Genomic DNA, 19,044 nt, shown 5'->3' on the forward strand with positions numbered 1-19,044 from the left:
CCAAATCCGGATTTTTGATCCAAAAACGGATTTTGCGTTTCTTTACCCATATCCGAAAATGGATTAATCTCGGATCAGTGATCTGAAGAATCCACACTCCGAGTGGATACATCAGATCATATCTGAATCCGGATTTTTAGGATTCATGATCCGTGCGTTTCTTTGGGAAAGGATTCGAAAAAACTACATTGGCCCAGCGGTCTTTGCTGTGAAAATACAGGTTCGTTGTTTGTAAACACTGTCATATGGTAAGTTTTCAGGCGCTTATTTCGATCAAAATACAAAAATATTTCACGACAAAAGGAAACGGTAGCTTGATAGGTATGAAGTGTCATTTTAAACGGGATACAGGTTTTTTACGGAAGTCGTTTCCTTTTAAAATTGTCATGAGTGAAGTTTGAGTTGATCATTTCGCAAACATTCTTCGCTCTCAGATGCTTTCTCGCCACGTTGTGCTTGAGGCTAAAGAAGAACTGTTTCGACATGCGATTTTTGTAAAAGATTTTGTGTGCTGAAATTATTTTATTATTTTATTTTATTTTATTATTTTTTTTAATTATTTTGCTGATATTTTATGTTCTGTTATGTACGGGGTTGTCATGGCAAAAAATCCATTTTCGGATTCTTCGTTTCTTTGGGAGCAAAGTATCTGTGTGATCTGAGATCAATGATCCAATTTTGGATTTTCCCAAAGAAACGCACCCTAAGAGAAAAACAAAGGTATCATGTTACAAGCCTTTGCACGAAAAGCACAAATATCACGTTTGCTGCTTCAATACTGAACTGAAAGGTGAACTCATTTGACTTATTCTCAAGCGAAATTACCCTGGAAAATTATTATCATGCTGTCGATTGATTGGCCATATTGCATTCTGCACTGTCCTTTGAGTCTCTGAGTTTTCTTGCGCGAAGGCACAATAGCAGCAGTCATAGGGAGACGGAAGTTTTTCAATGTTCCAGTTCCGGGGGTTTTGTTCGTTTGCAACGCAGGCTAAGTGCCCGTGGAGGTTTCATTTTCAGGTTTCAGAGGCGTCACCCAAGATAATGATATAGGTATTACCGAAACACAGATATAAATACTGAGATGAGGCAAACTCTGTAATTAGAGATAGCACAACGAGCCTTTGATCATTTTTGTCGATGGGGAAATGACATTCGCACGATTTCCTTGTTCATTAATTAATTGCCAATAAATTGTTATAACATATTAGTTCATAAGAATTCTGTATGGAAGCATCTTGGCCTAAGTTGTAAGTTAAGACCGAACGCAGTGAGGTCAGAGGTCAGTACTCACGACGGAGGTCAGTAAAGATTCTGTCATACAAACGAAGCCAGGTTAATAAGATGTTATTAAATGAAAACTGGAAACTTACATTCGCTAAATTCGATTAACGTGGCTGATTCATTTTCGCAAAAGAAGGTTAAGCCAAGTGGCAGGTACGTTTTCAATTTCTTGCCCTTTTCACTGACTGGTAAAATGTTCTTACAGGCGTCTTAGTCGCTCTTAGTCTTGTGTCGAGTGCTTTAGACTTTTGGGCCTTCAAAAAACTTCTTCCAGTTTTTTGTAATTTTTTCACAGAAAATGAAACAACTGGACTGGTCTAGATGCTGGTCTAGCCTGTCTAGAAGAAAAATCTAGACCGCGGACATTATTGAGTTTAGTCAATCAAATGCGCGAATTTGGTAGTTCGTGAATATGATTAGAGTCCGCTGGAGACGTGTGGAAATTTTTTACTAGATTTTATTGTGTATTTTTTTTTGCATGTAAAAGCAGAAATATCAAACAGCTTTAAAGGTATTACCTTAGACATTGTCTAGTTAAAATTGTTAAAAATGGCAATAAATGAATTTTGGTTCCATAACGCATTTTTTTCGGTTACTTTGTGTCTCTCCCACTCCTTTTTCCAAGAGAATGACTATCTCCGCCTCTTTAGATCATTGATTTTCTGATGCAGGAACTTATCCAGTTCACGGTGATATGAGCAAAGATTTGAAGACTGTCTCAACGTCTTCACAAAGTTCCTGCTGTTAAGAATTGTTTCACAAGCTTCACACTCCGTTACATCTTGACTCGTGGATGCACACGGTCTATCAACATAGTCCTTTCTTCGTTTCGTTGATGGCTCCTCGCTTGTAGTTTTTGACTGAGAAGTTTTTGATCTTGTGAGCGGTTGCAACACTTTCGTGGAAACAAAACGTTTCTTTCGTTGATTTGCCTTAGGACCACTTTGTGAATGTTCTTGTATCATTTCACTTGCTGGTACAGTTTCCCTTGTCTCAGTACTGAACCGCCTTACTGTACGGACTGTTTGCGTTTTTTGATGGTCGGTTTGTGTTTCAGCTTCTCGAGTTGGAAAAGTAACCTGCAACGTAGACATGGCATGAAGGTTGTTTGGTTTTAGCGAGATTAACGAGGGAACATAAACTGCACTTATTTAGGCTGAAGTATGTGGACAGTCAATTTATGGTCGAAAAACATGGCAGTACACAGGGGACTTGTTTAAAAAGGACGGGAATATATTATGCTCGTCTAAGTATCTATCTAAGAGGTACTAATGAAAACTTCGACAGCGACTTTCGCTTAGGTTGTCGAAACATAACCTTCACCCGGACGACCACGCTACACATCCTACTAAAGAGATATCATGGTTCATAGCTACTGGAAACGAGCACCATTTAAAAACACGATTTTCAACCTCCTAAACGTTACGACAAGCAACAGCGTCAATGCCATAAGGAAAGTCCCTCCACCTCCGAGCAACTATGTAGTAAAAAGTAGCGATGGTCGTGACGGTATAGAGCGGTTTTCACTTGAGTGTCGAAAGTTAATTGCGTTTGCTTTGGTTTTGCATTGCTACGCTTAGTGATTGGTTTAAAAATCTCGCGCCACTTTCTCAGCCAATCAGAAGTAAAACCAAAACCAATCGTGACTCGCGCGCGCACGTTTTCCCGCGCTTCGTGCCGACTACATTTATTTGCTTTGAGTTTTGATTGGTTCACTGAATTGTCTGTGTTTTTTGTGATTGGCTAAAGTAATTACTTTGGTTTTGGTTTTACGACACTCAATTGAAAACTGCTCTATTGAGGATATTTCGTGATGTACAAAGTTACCTTCAAATCGAGATTCACGGTAATTTTTACCTGGCTGAAGTCGTTCTCTGAGTTAGTTTGAATGTGGGACGGCTCTCCTGTTTCGTCTCTTTTGTCATGTAGTGATTTTTTTCCACCTGCCACAGGGAACAGTATAAAAAAGTTACAATTATTATAGCATGAAGAAAGTGAATTTGTGCGGAAAAACGGTGGGCAGTATATTCAATTGTTATACCCCTAAGTACGCGTTGTAAATGGGAGTGTGTAGGTATAGTATCAAAAATTAAAGGTAACTACTCGATCGTGTAAAGGAAAAACTAAGGAAAAAAGAGGAGGGTTAATAGGGGTACGCAAATCCGCCGATCCGTGCTACTTTTGGCCAAATCCATCAATCCGTCACTATCCAAATCCACACTATTTGAAAACTTTGTGTGATATACTATTTCTGCAACGGACAGTAGATGTTTTTTTATGCCAATTTCATTGTTCGTGTTTTCGACGATTGCGCCAACATACCGACGAAGACCGACCAAAATGTTTCGAACTTCATTTAGAATCCACGATCCGAACTTCCTAAGATGTAGAGTCAGCTTATTTACAAAATCTGGGAATTCGCTCAGTGCGTCACAAAAATCCACAATCCGTGCGCTTTTAAGGCTAAATCCGCCGATCCGCGAACCTATTCACCCCCTTAATTAAAAAAGTGACACGTCTGATTTTAACAATACACAGAACATCACTAGCTGCACTGGAAGTACACAATTAAAATTAAACAACCCAGCAAATTTTTTCGTTTCTACCCTTTTATCTCCCACATTTTTAAATTAAAAGACGAGTGTTAGCTTTTTACGACCAAGTAGGCAACGAGTCGTGACCGAGTTGACTTCCTTCTGTTTCATACACATATCAAAGGTTCAAATGTTTCATTTCAGTTTACTTTCAAGTTAACACTGAATAAACATGTTTTTCAATAAGAAGCGAATAAATAATAACTCCATTATTTTTTAGTCAACCTCATAAGCTTGATGGATTAAAAAGCTCTTACATATACGTTACATGCATTACATTACTTGGCGCTGTTTTTTGTTTTCTTTAAAAAAAACGAAATGCAAACATCCGACATTACTGAGTTTGAATGGACTGAACATGGACCATTAGAGGTTAAGCTGTACATAACTATACCTTGAGACTTTCCAGTGATGCAATGAAGGACAAAGATTGCAACTCTTCTAAATTCTTCAGACTGAAGGGAAACAAACAGATGTTGACAAATGGCACAAAAAAGCAATATCAAAGCTAGTCCAGTCCCCGAACTCTCTCTTCCGGGCGCCCTTTATAGGGGTTGAACCCAGGCGTTAGAAGAGAGAAACTTGCATGTGCGTGCGCCAGTTTTTCCCCTGAAATTGGGGGAAAACTATATTTGGCAGTCCTTTTGAAAACGCGCGCGCACAGATGACGAGTTAAACTTAGCGCCGTGTACTAAAGCAGGATCACCGGAATGACTTTTAGTAGACACTGACTTGCCTGTTAGTGTCTACTAAAAGCTAACGGCCAAAACACAAATCGCTATCCGTCAACTATTCCTAGTATTTTGTAACTGTTTATTGAATTGGTTTGGGATGCAATTCAGCGCAGTTTTATTTCTTGCATTTATTCGCGCGCTTGGTTGCATAGTTGAATTTGTCATTTGAGCGAGCATTTTTTACCCTAGTGCGCACGTCCAAGCAAGTGACGCCACACTCCTAGCTTCTGATTAGTTCATTCTGAGCATGCATATGCATGTTATCCTGGACTCTCTCTTCTCGCGCCTGGGTTCAGCCCCTATATAGGGCGTGCAGAAGAGAGAGTTCAGGATAACAGATGATGTAGATAACCCACACAAATTTTGCTGAGAAACATCCACTGAAATTTGTTATGGATGGAACAAATTATAGACTTTTACTATAAACTAGACATTAGCCTCATTTTCCATACATATACTATGTGAGAAAAACTTAATAAATATTTCCAGATGTTAAATTTGAATGTTGTTCATGAATTGAACAACAGTAATAATTATTATTATGGTCTATTGGGAAATTGTCCTATCTTTCCTGTTACTAGGGAACGGTAAGTTAATAAATACCTGTTCTTGAGTAAGAAGCTCAACCAGAAGTTCCACACCTTGCATTTCTCTTAGTTGCTGTGTGTGTGTTTCTGCAAACAAACATAAACAATAACAGTACTCCATTTGGCATAAAAAATATGCAGCGATAGTTTCCCAAGGATATTATCTGTTCCGAGAAGGAAGGAGTTTTCTGAAAGCGAACCTGGAGGAAAACTGTCATTATTGAGGAACAACTAATGCCGAGGACAAATATCAGAGCACATTTTTAAGCTAACTGAAAGCTACTGGGTTAAGGTGGTACCAAACCATCAAGGTTTTTTCTAGTTTACTAAATGATGTGGTACTTTTGTCTTTTAATTAAGGGCACTACACCAAAAGCGACCCTCCGATCTTTAGTTTTGACACTCAAATTTGGAAAAGAAAATATTTTATGGATTATAAAACTGCATACCGTATTTATAAATATAAAATAAAACAGCTACTATTTTAATGTAGAATAATGAGTATACAATTCCTCACCACTTTGGTCCACACATATAGAAAGTGTTACAATACACTTAGTTCTGAACTGTCTGGCGACTGCATCATCCACACCAGGAGTTCTACTCATGTCAAGACACTTGATAAGTAAAGGCACAAGGCCAAGGTCTGCTGCACTATCTAGACAGCTTGCTGAAACATTCACAGAAAGAAACAGCTTTGAACAGTGTGATTGCCTAATGTTATTCCAAACCATTTCAGCTTATCAATTGTTCCTGATGAAAATTATAGATCTGTAACATTTGGCGGACTAAAAAACTTTATGTTTGCGATTACCAAAGTGTAACATATCAACAAAACTGAAATTATAAATGAAAACAAACACTAAGACTGCAGTACCCAAACATTGAACAAGTGATGCCTCAGCTGTGTTGAACACTGCCAGCAAAGATTAGATTGAGCTACAATTCATTATCATGTGACCTACCATGGCCAGCAATGGCAGATCCTATAGTGTTAACTACATGCTCTATAAAGGAAATGTGTCGATCAGCTGCTTCCTCAAGATCTACATGCTCTTTCAAAAGATTTACCAATGCACGCAAGCCTCCCAACAGTCGCACCTTTGACTGGCAATCAGCTGAAATCAAATGGATTAATAAGTCAGGGTTAATGAAAATTGCACTGTAGCATAAAGGCTTGCAATGCAAGGGCTACCAATTCATACTAGCCCACTGCACACATTTCACTCCCTACAGCATCACATATTTATAGTGCTAGGTAATATATTTTACCTTATTATAGGAAAATAACGCTTGTGTTAATTATGGTATTTGAAATTAACGCGACTTAAATAAATTAACCCAATAAAGGAAATTTTAAACGTGAAAGATGGGGTAAAATTTCAAAATGAAGGAAATTAACGCAACATACACAACAGGAACAAGTTTATTTCAACACCTGTAGACGTATAATCTTAAACGAAAACAATGTTGATGGTACTGACTTTTCCCACTTTGAGCGTTCTTGAGGTGGGTCGTTCTTCACAGTATCAATGATAGTGGCAGATAAAATTATGCTTTTTCCTTGGAGTCAAGAACATCTGTACTGTAACGAAAAATTGGGGCCAAAATAATGGAAATTAACGTCATGGAAATTAACGCTCCACTTAATTAACGGCGCGGAAATTAAAGCGACTTAAATTAACGCGAAAGTTTGAAATTCGCGTTAATTTCATGACGCGTTAATTTCCTATAATAAGGTAAATTTCCATTGTGTCCTTCTAGAATATATCCCCACCCCCTCAGAATTTCCAATGACCTTCCATGGGGTGGGTATGGATATTTTCAGGAGATGTACATTACATAAATTACAAATGTATCAAGTACCTACCATTTCCAGAAACAATTGCTGCAATTAAGTTGGTTGTTGGTAGAATGATATTCTGCTGTTTTGTTGCTGATTGCAGAATACTCACTATCACGGGAAGCAGTCGGCAGCAAAGTAACTGATTTTGAGCTGTGAATGGAATTAAAAAATGCACACTTAACATATGCCTTCACTATATGAAATGCAAGTAACAACATAATTATAAGCACACATTAGTAGACTTTCATTACATTCTAGCGAAGCTAAACAGTCATAGAATCTGTGTCTGACTGGTTCAGAGCCCAAAAGTCATCCTTGATTTTTGAGTTAAATACTGTATATAAACAAAGTTGTAGATTTCAGACTGCATTTCATTTAGCACCTCTAACATTTTTTGAGAACAATAGGTCAACCTGACTGTGTGCCTCATTCAATATTTTCTCACGTGGGCTCATTGTTCAATAAATAAATTTATCAGTAATAAATTATAGGAGGACTTGTGTTATAATGTAACTTTGTTCATCACTTACCATTTTGTGGGTTTTGTAAAAGGGAGTGCAATGCAACAACTACAGCACTCCACAACTGAAGACAGTTTTCCTCAATGTTATTAAACCACTTCTCACTACTATCTTCACCGGAAGAGGACAGCTTATATATTGGAAGACAGCTCCTTCATAAGTGGAAGAACAAATATTCAATGATATAATTTAGTGCATGTAACATGTAACAAGTAACAAAATCATATCTGCACATCTGAATTTTATTTATGAACAATTTTCCGTTAACAAAAACAGAACATCGCAAAGAATATGTACAATACTTTTATGGTCAATGCATACATTTGCAGAAGAACTTACTTATAGAGATCACATAAACTATGCAAACACTTTGTTTCTCTTGCAAGATTTTGTCCTTCGCCTGCATATGGTAGAAAAGCAAGAAGATTAAAAAACGGTAGTTCAATAATTAAAAAGAAATATAAAATTATTAATAATAACTAGTAGATGTATACAGTATTGTTCAATAATTAAAAGTATATTTTGACTTGTGTTGAAGAATAGTTGACTGAAATTATTGCATTGTGCACACAGAGGTGAGGGGCAGGGTTATCGCTAAGGGCCGGTTGTCAGCTTATTTCACCGGCTGTAAGAGAACTTAAATCCAGCTGAAATTTCACATGAAAACAAAGACTTAGGTAAACATTTAGAGCTGTCAAGGCCAGAAAAGCCAACTGGGTTTGTTGATGAGACGACTTAGTGTTTTCTTAGCTATACACTGATCCCTGAAGGGGGAAAGGGGGAGACTGCCATATTAAATTGGCAGCCCAGTGCTTTCCAAGAAGCTCCTGAAAGGGTTCAGGTTTTTACATGAATGCAATAGAAAAAGTTTTCTTACAGTTGCCATCACAGACAGTCATTAGCAAAAAAGCTGATGTTGTTGTTGCAGTCCTATTCTTGGCTTGTAAATTAGATCGCAACATGTGGAATACACTCTTCTTTGTCAAGGTTCTTTTAGAAAACTCTGAAGTAAAAAACACACATGGATAAGTTAAAATCAGAAGAACACAATATTCCCCACAAAGCATTTGACTTTTATTTGCTTTTACTATAACTCAAGGCGGTAACAATTTGTATGCAAATTCTCATTACCTCATTATCATTTCACTGAGATATCAAATTTATATACCAGTAATAATGTTTGTGTTTGTTCTGACTTATAAAACTCACCATTTCCTTCTGTGGCCATGACCAAAGTATACAGAGCAGACTGAGATATGGCAGGACTTTTTGTAGTTTTACACAGACTGAGTACATATTCCACTCCACTTGATGAACAAAAATAGTCTTGTGCCCTTTCTGCGAAAAGTGAAACAGTGATAAGTAAGGCCTCGTGTAATGAGAACAAGTTAAGAGAGGAGTATTTTTCAAATAATTATTTACTTCTATAACTTCCTTTTGTTACAAGTGTGACATATCATATGGACTTTGTGCTTATTCTGCAATCCAGTGAGCTGAACGCACACAATTAAGGCTGGCCCAATTTCAATGAGACTGTAGGAGCTGGAGAATTGATAATAAAAGAAATGTGAGTGTGTAAACTTTGGTTGACCCAAGTTGCATTGTTGACTATTGGTCATCTATCAGTCAGTGAGTTGAGCATGCATTTATTCTTGTGCTCTATTGTGTAGTTCCATAAAATATCCATATTTAGTATATACTGAAACAGTAGATAGCGTTTTTGGCACACGCTGATTGGCTACTCAAACTCCGGATATCCTTTGCCATGTTCACCCCGAGCAATGCTTGTGAGAAAATTGTGATCTTTGGCAGAAAATTATAAACTAGCCAAAAATCATCCTTTTGGCCTATATTATCTCACTATTTTAATTTATACTAAAAAAAACTATTTACTTCAATGTTGGTGGCAAGTGGTGAATATTTACCTTGCCGCTCGGTAAATATCCACCACTTAAAAGCCACCTCCACTTTGGTGGATAGTTGTAAAACCACTCCATAGAGAATATCACGAAATTCTAATGAGTTGGTGGGTCCCAAAAGGACATAAAGCAGCAAGCATAGGTTTCAAACCAAAAGGCCCTCTGTGAGGGGGGTGAGGGGGAGAGGAGTGTGGACTTTAATGGAATAATGCCATACATAACTGTTACAGTAAGCTTAGTATTGGCATAAAAAGTACTTGAAATGAATGAAATGTTGTGTATGACAGAGTTCACGTTTTTTACAGCAACACAAAAGCGCTTTTTCTCCACTGAACGCTTGTTTCAATGATTAAAAGTGACAGTGTAAAGTAGCTATCTTTCCAACCCTAGTCATGCATGTAAACTCTTCTGAAAAAAAAAAATGCTTTCTAAAACAATGAACAGTGAACCGTGACTAACGGAGGAAAAAATCAGACTCAAAATTTTCTACCTTTCAAATTAATCCGGCAATTAATCCAATACTACACACAGTTTAGCCTAAATTTCAGACATCCCTCTGTGCTCGCCTGCTCGACAGAAGGGATGTCTGAAATTCGGGCTACACATGCACAGGTTAGCTTAATTATAAACTTACTACTTTGAGAGAGAATTTCACCAAGGGCTCTCAAAGCCTGTTGCTGCTGGGATGGGTCGTCTTTCTGATATTCTATAGACTCTACAAGCAGCTTCACGTCTTCAATCTCTTTCTCCAGTTCAGACTGATCATGATTACCAGCGTTCATTATGTGCTACGATTTTCACTTCATTGCTGTTTCAAAACTGATTCAATGTAAATGGAAATCGTCGTGTTAAGACCTAATTTAACACACAAACAACAAAGGAAGAGAAAACCGCTCCTTTCGAGGAAAAAAAAAGTTTAAACATCGCACATACCTGCTTTCAGTCGATTTCAGAGAAACAAACAAGATGGCTGTTAGTGGTGACTGAAACCAGGGCGGGAGTAGGCTGGGCGACGAAACGAGCGGTCCGCGCTTTGTGCAATGTGTGATGCGGAGTAGGACTGGCACGAGCGCTTTTTCCGCTCTTCCGGTGCGAATTTTGGAAGCGAAAAGTTGTTTTCGGACAAACCGGAAATCGGCTTTTCTTTTCGAGTTTGCGAGTCGCGAGTTTTACCTAATATGTCCACAACACTTGATATTCAATTAAAAACAAATGAAATTTACGGCTGTAGATGTTGCATAGTTTAATTTTGTTAAAAATCAGTTTAACAGGTGTAAAATAAGACCGCACTTCATGCGTGTTGCGCATTTTGAACACGATCAATTGGCTTCCGCGGTCTCGTGTAGAAAAACACATCAAAACACATCTCTAGTTTTTAGATATTTTTAAGACTAATACATGCTTTCGAACATACTAGAAATTTAGCTGGAGATATTTGGAGATAGCAGAGATATTCAACAAAGTTGCAAAGCACTTTTTCTTATGCAATGTTCATGACGATTTCGCTTATGGTTTTTGATATCTCTAAACTTCTGTCTATTTCGTTACCTCGTTCCGAAAACTCTACAATGTTTAATAAACATCATCGATGTTGGTAAACTTTAATTGTTGGTGAAAATTGTTAAAAAGTCTAAGCACAAAAGGTCGCGAAAGAGATCTCAATTAAGATTTGTTGATAATCAAAATCGTACCGGCAAAGTAAAAAATTCAAGACCGCGCGCTGGATTGCGCGTATAGGCTACACGTACGCGTCAGATGTGAAAACAAATTTCCTCTCAAGCACTTTTTTCAAACTCGCTTAATAAGACGAAACAATAAGAAACTATCGACAAAACTACCGAACTTAATTAAAACAAATTTACAACTCTTTTACGAAATATTCAGATTAACTCGACTCTAGGGGAAACAGCTTTTTTACATAACCAAAGAACCAAAGAAACTCAAAAGCTTACGCGTACAATTAGCGCGTGCATGTCGTTTTCACTTCACAGCGCGAGTTTGAAATATTGCCTGAAAATTCACATTTTCCTTTTGGCTTTTGAGCTAAAACAATGCGCCAAAGAGGTGCTAGCGAGTATAGGTAGAGATGGAGCCTAGATTTTGCTGGATTTTTGACCATTTTGCGGTCAGATGGAATATTGAGCGGAAACTGCGAGTTTCAATCGATCCCAGTCTACTGCATCACAGCTTTTAACTCGGACCCGCTCGTTTCATCGCCCAGCCTTCTCCCGCCCTGCTGAAACCCAGTTTCCCGCGACCTGCGCAAGAACAAAACTCCACAAACTGGCATTGAAAAACCTCTCTCCTCTGCGGAGGAGAGAGTTGAAAAACTAAAATGAAGTTTCACCTTGCACTCTGAACTGGGCAATACAAGGATCACCAAACAACCGCATCGAACTTGAACGCCCCAAGACAATCAGAAACGCGTTTTCTCGAGTTTCCCTCAGGGGAAAACCGATTGCACGCGTTTCCAACGCGTTTGCAGTACAAACGTTTCACTTTGCACTCTGCCCTGGGCCTAGGCTTTTGTACATTATGCTAGCATTTTTTCGAGCATTTTAGTGAGGCAAAAGCATTGAGCATTATTCGAGCATTTTAGTGGCATTTTCCCGGAAAAATGATTTTTTCCGAGAAAATAAAAAATAAATTAAAAGAAAATGAAGACTTAAACTCAAAATCCAACAAAAAATAAGTTTCTATAGATAGTCAACTACTTTCTGTACTTAGTCTCGTAGATGATTTCGAGGATTATGTTTTTTTGCTGTATTTATGAACTTGTATACGCTGTTGTTGTTACTTGCAACTCTTGTACATTTTTGTAAGTGTTAACTTTTAACACCATGTTGAAAACTTTGAAATTAATTTAAAAAACCGTTTGCGTAATGAGCATTATCCGAGCATTTTAGTGACTTTTTTGGGGGAGACCAAGCATTTTAGTGGGAAAAATGGAGCATTTTAGTCGGGAAATAAAAGCATAATGTACAAAAGCCTACCTGGGCCAGAGGCTCACCAAACGGCCGCATCGAACTAGCACTCCAGTTAACTAGCACTCCAGTTAGCCTAGATAGCACTCCGGTTAGCCTACTTTAGCTTGAGTTGCTTGCGGTTAGCTTTTATAATAGGGTTAGGATCCTAGCTCGGATCCTAGCTCGGATCCTGGCTCAAATCCTGGCTTGAATCCTGGCACGGATTGGCTCGAATCCTGGCTCGGATCCTGGCTTTATTATTAGTTTATCGGCTCGTTGATCGCAACGTTTCGACTGCAATACTGCTAGTCTTCCTCGCCTGATGAAGACTAGCAGTATTGCAGTCAAACGTCGCGATGAACATCTCAAAGCGATTCTATCGTGAGACAAAGTTATTAAGATTTAAAAAAAAAAAAATAGCATGAAGCTACCAGTTTTATCCCCCTCTGGGAAACAAGTTTTGATTTCTGCTAACCACACGGAAGAACGGAAAGAAACAGACAGCATTTAGGGCCTGTTTACATGGAGGGAGGGTGCCCCGGCTAACCGAGTTACCCGGCTAGAAGGGATAAAACCTAGCCCGCCTTTACATGCAGAATTCACAGCCCTTCTACCCGAGATGAGAGAGCGTCATTGAAGCGTGTCACGGCGTGGGAAAACATTGTAGTTCCAAATGATTGAAGAAAAATATGCCTTTTTACTGAATAATCAAGGCTTTTCGTCTTCAAACCTATTTTAATTTGATGTGCAAGTTCTCAGAAATTTACTGCGTTCATTTTTGGCGAAATTCAATCGAAATTCAACAGTATTTGGCCGTCAAATTGAAATTAAATTTGTTGTGTCGTGAATTAGGATAATCATTTCCACGAAAATTTCGAATTAATTAGCTGTTGCTCAAAGAAATATTTTCCAGCCGACCGATAAAACTAATTTTGATCAAATAGCACTGTTTGGGTCCAGAATTTATACATTTTATGCCATTTACTTCTAATTAATCGGGCGCGGCCGATTTAAGGTTTACCCTTTGGTCGTCCTAGAGCGTAGTCTCCTGGCGCGGCCAAAAAGACGGGGATAGCTCGGGGTTGCTACAAAACCGCTACGGGTGACGCATACCGCAATGGTTTTCATTTTAGTTTTGACAGGAAATCGTTGCAGGCACACTTGGTCGACTTTGGGTTAATGTGTAATCAGGTTGTGTTTTTTTGCTTCGGCGGAAGGACAGAGAAAAAAGCTTACGGTGCAAAGTACAGTATGGGGCCCAGTTCTCGGCCACTTTTGACGTAAACTTGTATTTCTTACCTCAGAAGAACCGCAGGAACTTGAAATTTCTCGCAGAGCTAGCTACATTATTCAGCTTTTTGGTGTAAAGCTATCGACCGGTCAAAAATTAATTTGCCCGAGCAATAATAAAAATAAAAGCTCCATTTGTGGGCCCAGTTCTCGGCCACCTTGGCCCAGTTCTCGGCCACTTTTGACGTAAACTTGTATTTCTTACCTCAGAAGAACCGCAGGAACTTGAAATTTCTCCCAGAGCTAGCTACATTATTCAGCTTTTTGGTGTAAAGCTATCGACCGGTCAAAAATTAATTTGCCCGAGCAATAATAAAAATAAAAGCTCCATTTGTGGGCCCAGTTCTCGGCCACCTTGGCCCAGCTCTCGGCCACTTTTGACGTAAACTTGTATTTCTTACCTCAGAAGAACCGCAGGAACTTGAAATTTCTCCCAGAGCTAGCTACATTATTCAGCTTTTTGGTGTAAAGCTATCGACCGGTCAAAAATTAATTTGCCCGAGCAATAATAAAAATAAAAGCTCCATTTGTGGGCCCAGTTCTCGGCCACCTTGGCCCAGTTCTCAGCCACTAAAAAGTTTGTGCGTAATTATCTGTAAAAAAATGCTCAATTAATTTTCACAGTCATAAAATCACTCTGTAAACCTATTTATACTATATCGATCCCAAATTATTTTTATGATGCTTTGTTTTACTTTAGAAAAGAAGGATTTTAACGCGCCTAGTTGCCTATGTGCAGGTTCTGGCAAAACCGCATTGTGTGACCCGTGCATTTAGATGGTTTATTTTGCAGTGAAAAGGTCTTGAAAGATTTAGGTGTTGTAGAAATAATAGACAAGACAAGAGTCAGCTCAAAACTTAGAGATAAGATTGAACTTTATTTTTAAAACATTTATTTCTTTCATTCTGGCAGCAGCAGATGAAATTATATTAAAAACCAAGCGCTAAGCTGTGATAGCGAGCAGGGTGGCCGAGAACTGGCAAATACGCAAACGTCGCAAGAAAAACTTTCGAAGTAAATTAAGACCAAAAAATACAACGGTTCAACGAAAAGTTAACTAAAGCAGAAAGCTGAATTATTCTACGTTTCACATGCCAAAAATTAGCTCGTATGGTGGGGGCTTTTGGATAAAATACGAATTTAACTACATCCATGAATTTGGAGCCGTAAACAAACAACTACCTCCGCGTAAACTCGACGTGTGAGCTTTCTATATCGAATTGAACGATCAAACTCAAGATACTTAAAGCACATGAATCAGTCTATCGTTTGAAGGAAATACCTTTTCTTTTTGATTCAACTGGAGTGTGAAAAAACGCGTTAAACACAAAGTGGCCGAGAACTGGACCCGGCCGAGAACTGGGCCGATATATTCACCATTGTGAAATTGCACTTACTTTGACAAGTTAAAGTTATTTTTGTAAATGAAAAAGGTAACGTCATTGATGTCACGCAGTGTTTTTTTTAGCAAACTAGATGGTTTGCTGGTTTCTGACTATGAATGGGGGTGTGATCTTGCGGTATATTTTTTGAGCCTGACTCCGCCGTAAAACCTTTTTTTTTATTTAGGAAGAACTGTGTCGATTTTCATTTCGAACAATTGGTCGTCAAGTCGTTTGTCACAAAGAGTAGAATGTTTGTACAGCATGTTTTGGAATTATTTTAGATTTGGTTAGTAAGACGCTTCTGAAGACCTGAGCAAAACATTGGGAATGTACAGTATTAATAGGAACTTGAATGGAATTTTTCACAAGTTGGATAAAGGTATCAACTGAAAAAAATGGAATTCAAAATGAGAACTTGGATTTTGTTGTAATTAAATTTTATCGCGGATTGGATGCATAATATCACGGCTTTGAAAGTCTTCAAATAATTAGAAAGGTTCCTTTCTTCCTTTTGATCTTATTGTTATTTTCATGTATTGATTATTCGAAAGTGGTTTTCGTTGATACGAAAAAAAAACGGGTTTTCACTGAATTGCTTGAAGTATTTTTAGACGTGATAATATTGGCTTAATCAAATTACATTGTGCACGAAATATTTGTTATTCTTTTGTCTTGAAACTTTGAGGAAATTGAAATTTTTGTTTGACAGTAGTGTATGAAAGGCATTTTATAGAACTGAATAAAAAATAAGAAACATTGATAAAGGTTATTTCAAAGATTTATTTTTGCCTGATTTTGAAGGGTTTCAGGAGTTTTAAAGAGTGCTGGTAAACGGCTGTATGTTGTTTGTGATTACGGATCTTATTTAGTTTCGAACGCTCTAATTTTTGAAAGGTTAAAACAGGTTAAAACCGGGCGGTTTCATGAGTTTTTTGGGTAGAAAGGTACGGTGGTGGTCAAAAAAAAATGTTTAGAAAGGAATGACTGTAGTAGCACGTAAGTCGGAGGTTTGCGTGAGTCACGGGGTATAGTATGCGTGAGCTGGATTTCCGGCGTCATAACGGCATGTTTTGTTTACTGAAAGATACACTCGACGTTTAGTTAGCTTAGTCGGCTTGGGAAACTATTTTAAAAATGAATGTTGTAATAGTTAATTAATAGTAATCTAGAATTAACCCACTCTCGATTGGAGTCTGTTCTGGATTCGCGCTACCTTTTCGCCGCGAAGGAATTTTGTAAAATTTCGCTAGTGGAAAGAGGTACTGTAAGAACAGTATCAATAACTCAAAAGGAGGAACTTCTTTGTAGCTCTGAATTAAGACGTATGATAAAATTTTAGAATAAGAAACTTTCGATATATGGTTTTCATATTGTTTTTGTCAATTTCCTTTTGTGGCAGATTTTTTGAGAATCAGCTTTTCTTTCGTGTGATGACAGACACAGGACAGAACGAGAGGTGGATGAGAAAGATGCCGAAGATGAATAGGCACCGAAAAACGACAAGAACCGTCAAGGACTTATCTTTAGAGGGCGGGGAGTTTTGGCATACTGTATTTCGAGGACTGGACTGGACTAGTAAAACGCGGACTAGTAAAACGCGGACTTGTAAAACGCGGACTAGTATAACGCGGACTAGTAAAACGCGGACTTGTAAAAGGCGGACTAGTAAAACGCGGACTAGTAAAACGCGGACTTGTAAAACGAGGACTAGTAAAACGCGGACTTGTAAAACGCGGACTTGTAAAACGAGGGCTTGTTAAGCACGGACTTGTAGAACGCGGACACTAAACGGAAACTAAACGGTTTAGCGAGCGAAACAATTTGTGTTTGAAGCTCTTGTGTGTTTCTTCGACGGCATATTTCTAGCTTTTTTGAGCACTCTATGGTCTGTTTTAGCGTGGAGATGTTTTTGCAGTATAGCACATGTTCGTTCTGCAAACCCCTACTAAAACAACGGGATTGATGCTATGAGTTGTGTGCATATGTTTCTTTCTTTCCACTACTTGACGTCTGTTGAGTGCAGTCGTTTGTATTGCTCGCACGAGGTAGAACGGGGCCCGTCCAGAAATCAACAGTCAATCGTAAATAAAGGTGACGGGCCTACACGACTCCTACGTTCGTGACATTGGAATATTTGCCGTTAAATGTTTAAGTTCGGTCTTTCGACCTTATTTGCTTCTGACTTCTTTCTGAGGGTACTGTTTTAATTTGGGGGCAGTATGTGGTAAATAAAGGTGACGGGCCTACACGACTCCTACGTTCGTGACATTAGAACATTTGCCGTTATATGTTCAAATTCGGTCTTTCGACCTTATTTGCTTCTGACTTCTTTCTGAGGTTACTGTTTTTTTTGAGACATTATGTATTAAAGAGAGCCGTAAGATGATTGCGGCCAAGGAATTCGAAGTGTCTAGAGGCGTTTTACAAGTCCGCGTTTTACTAGTCCAGTCCAGTCTACAAGTTAAAGACACATCAAGACCAGCCCACTGTGAATTGCCATAGCACAGACAAAATTATAGTCAATATCTTATGTGTTTTTAAGAGAATTACATAAGAACCAAGGCATGTCTTGTCTTGCCTTACATTGACATGCAATAATTTGGAAATACTAAGCTCGTAACAGTTTAAGACAGAATCCATCAGGAATTTGAGTAACATTAATTTTAGTTACGCAAAAATTGAGCACCAGAATAATTTAAATCCTTGTGTTCTTTCATACCTTGTTAAAGGCTTGACATGTGATAACACCAACATAACACCAACAACAGTTCTTTATCAGTGGGGATTGAAGAAAAAAATGGAAACATCATCACACAGTTGACCCCCATGCAAAAACACTCCAGGATGTCACGGGACTGTTTGGTGTCCGTCTGCCAATTTCTAACTTCAAATTCCAATGTTAAATTCACATTAAATTTTCAATATTTCTTAGTTGTCTAAATTTTACTAATTCTTTTAAAAAAACTATCACCTGCCAAACATCCCCAAAAATCACTCAAAAAATTACAAAATACCGCAATACATAGATACATGGGATGAGTGAAGTTTCCTTGTATTCCTTGAAACACCAACAAGATATTTCCGTTTAAGGTGGCTGATAATGGGTTTCAGTATTTCCCAGTCCTTATACTTTGGTTCAGTACTAAAAGCCTTCATCAATTGCTGTTACAGTAATGGTATGAAACAAATGTTCAATCATTCATCAACAAGTTGTGATCATTTTCTTGACAATAGTAGTTCCCCGGTAAACAGTTGTAGTACTGTCCCATCAAAGTGCAATGCCTGGAAAATACCGAAAAGCACACGACCGTCAGTTGAAACCGCACCTTACAGTATTACCAATACACTGCACTTTGCTAAGTCAAACTTTACATTGTCTAGTCGTCTACTTCAATCGTTTATTTGTATTGTGTGAGATATATTTATAAATTGAAACCATCATGTCATTAAGTAATAATGCAATCTCGACAACGTTCTAGATATTATATTATGCACACTAATACAGCTCATGCAAGCCCTGTGACTTACACAAACACAGTCGGACTGAGTGCTACTTAAGTAACTGCTTCGTGGTTTCTGCTGTACTGAACCCTGCCTTTCAAGGCAAAGCGCCCGATTTTAAGCTTCTCAAGCTTCTCAATGTTCTTGTTTGGTTTAAAACACGCGCGAAAACTTATCCCGGCAAGCCGGGATAGCTCGGGCATAACCGTTTACATGGCAAAAAGCTGTCCCGCCTAGAAGGGTGCCCCGGGCAAGTAGACCGAGTGCCCCGGCAAGGCGGGTTACCGTTCTAGCATGTAAAGGCTTCAATACGTTTTCTTAAGAAACGTATGAAAAGTTGGCTCGCCCAGGGTAGCTCGGTTAGCCGGGTAACTCGGTTAGCCGGGGCACCCGCCTTCCATGTAAACAGGCCCTAA

At 38.5% G+C, this 19,044-nt stretch overlaps 3 protein-coding genes across 4 annotated transcripts in view; all 3 read right to left on the reverse strand.

Annotated features, from left to right (window-relative positions):
• LOC144638381 (uncharacterized protein KIAA1958-like) overlaps positions 1 to 15,236 on the reverse strand; it is a 33,814-nt gene extending 18,578 nt beyond the window's left edge. The window contains exon 1 of the mRNA XM_078497599.1: positions 15,136 to 15,236. The gene's annotated coding sequence lies outside the window, so the exon portion shown is untranslated. The remainder of the gene's footprint in view (positions 1 to 15,135) is intronic.
• LOC144643834 (centrosomal protein of 290 kDa-like) overlaps positions 1 to 19,044 on the reverse strand; it is an 81,760-nt gene that overhangs the window by 38,523 nt on the left and 24,193 nt on the right.
• Positions 1,733 to 10,464, reverse strand: LOC144643849 (telomere repeats-binding bouquet formation protein 1-like). Of its 2 annotated transcripts, XM_078503231.1 has the most exons (13): positions 10,419 to 10,464; positions 10,120 to 10,304; positions 8,776 to 8,904; positions 8,444 to 8,569; positions 7,906 to 7,966; positions 7,576 to 7,718; positions 7,070 to 7,195; positions 6,165 to 6,317; positions 5,717 to 5,869; positions 5,216 to 5,286; positions 4,273 to 4,333; positions 3,142 to 3,227; positions 1,733 to 2,363 (listed from the first exon to the last, which is right to left on the reverse strand). In XM_078503231.1, exons 2-13 carry the CDS (start codon positions 10,265 to 10,267, stop codon positions 1,917 to 1,919), a joined length of 1,704 nt encoding a protein of 567 aa, XP_078359357.1. In that variant the 5' UTR covers positions 10,268 to 10,304; positions 10,419 to 10,464; the 3' UTR covers positions 1,733 to 1,916. The 2 variants fall into 2 exon arrangements, with proteins under 2 accessions (XP_078359357.1, XP_078359358.1); XM_078503232.1 differs by lacking the exon at positions 8,444 to 8,569.

The sequence above is a fragment of the Oculina patagonica genome, chromosome 2 (genome assembly GCF_052425735.1).
Source record: "Oculina patagonica isolate OP01 chromosome 2, crgOcupat, whole genome shotgun sequence".
NCBI classification, from domain to species: domain Eukaryota; kingdom Metazoa; phylum Cnidaria; class Anthozoa; order Scleractinia; family Oculinidae; genus Oculina; species Oculina patagonica.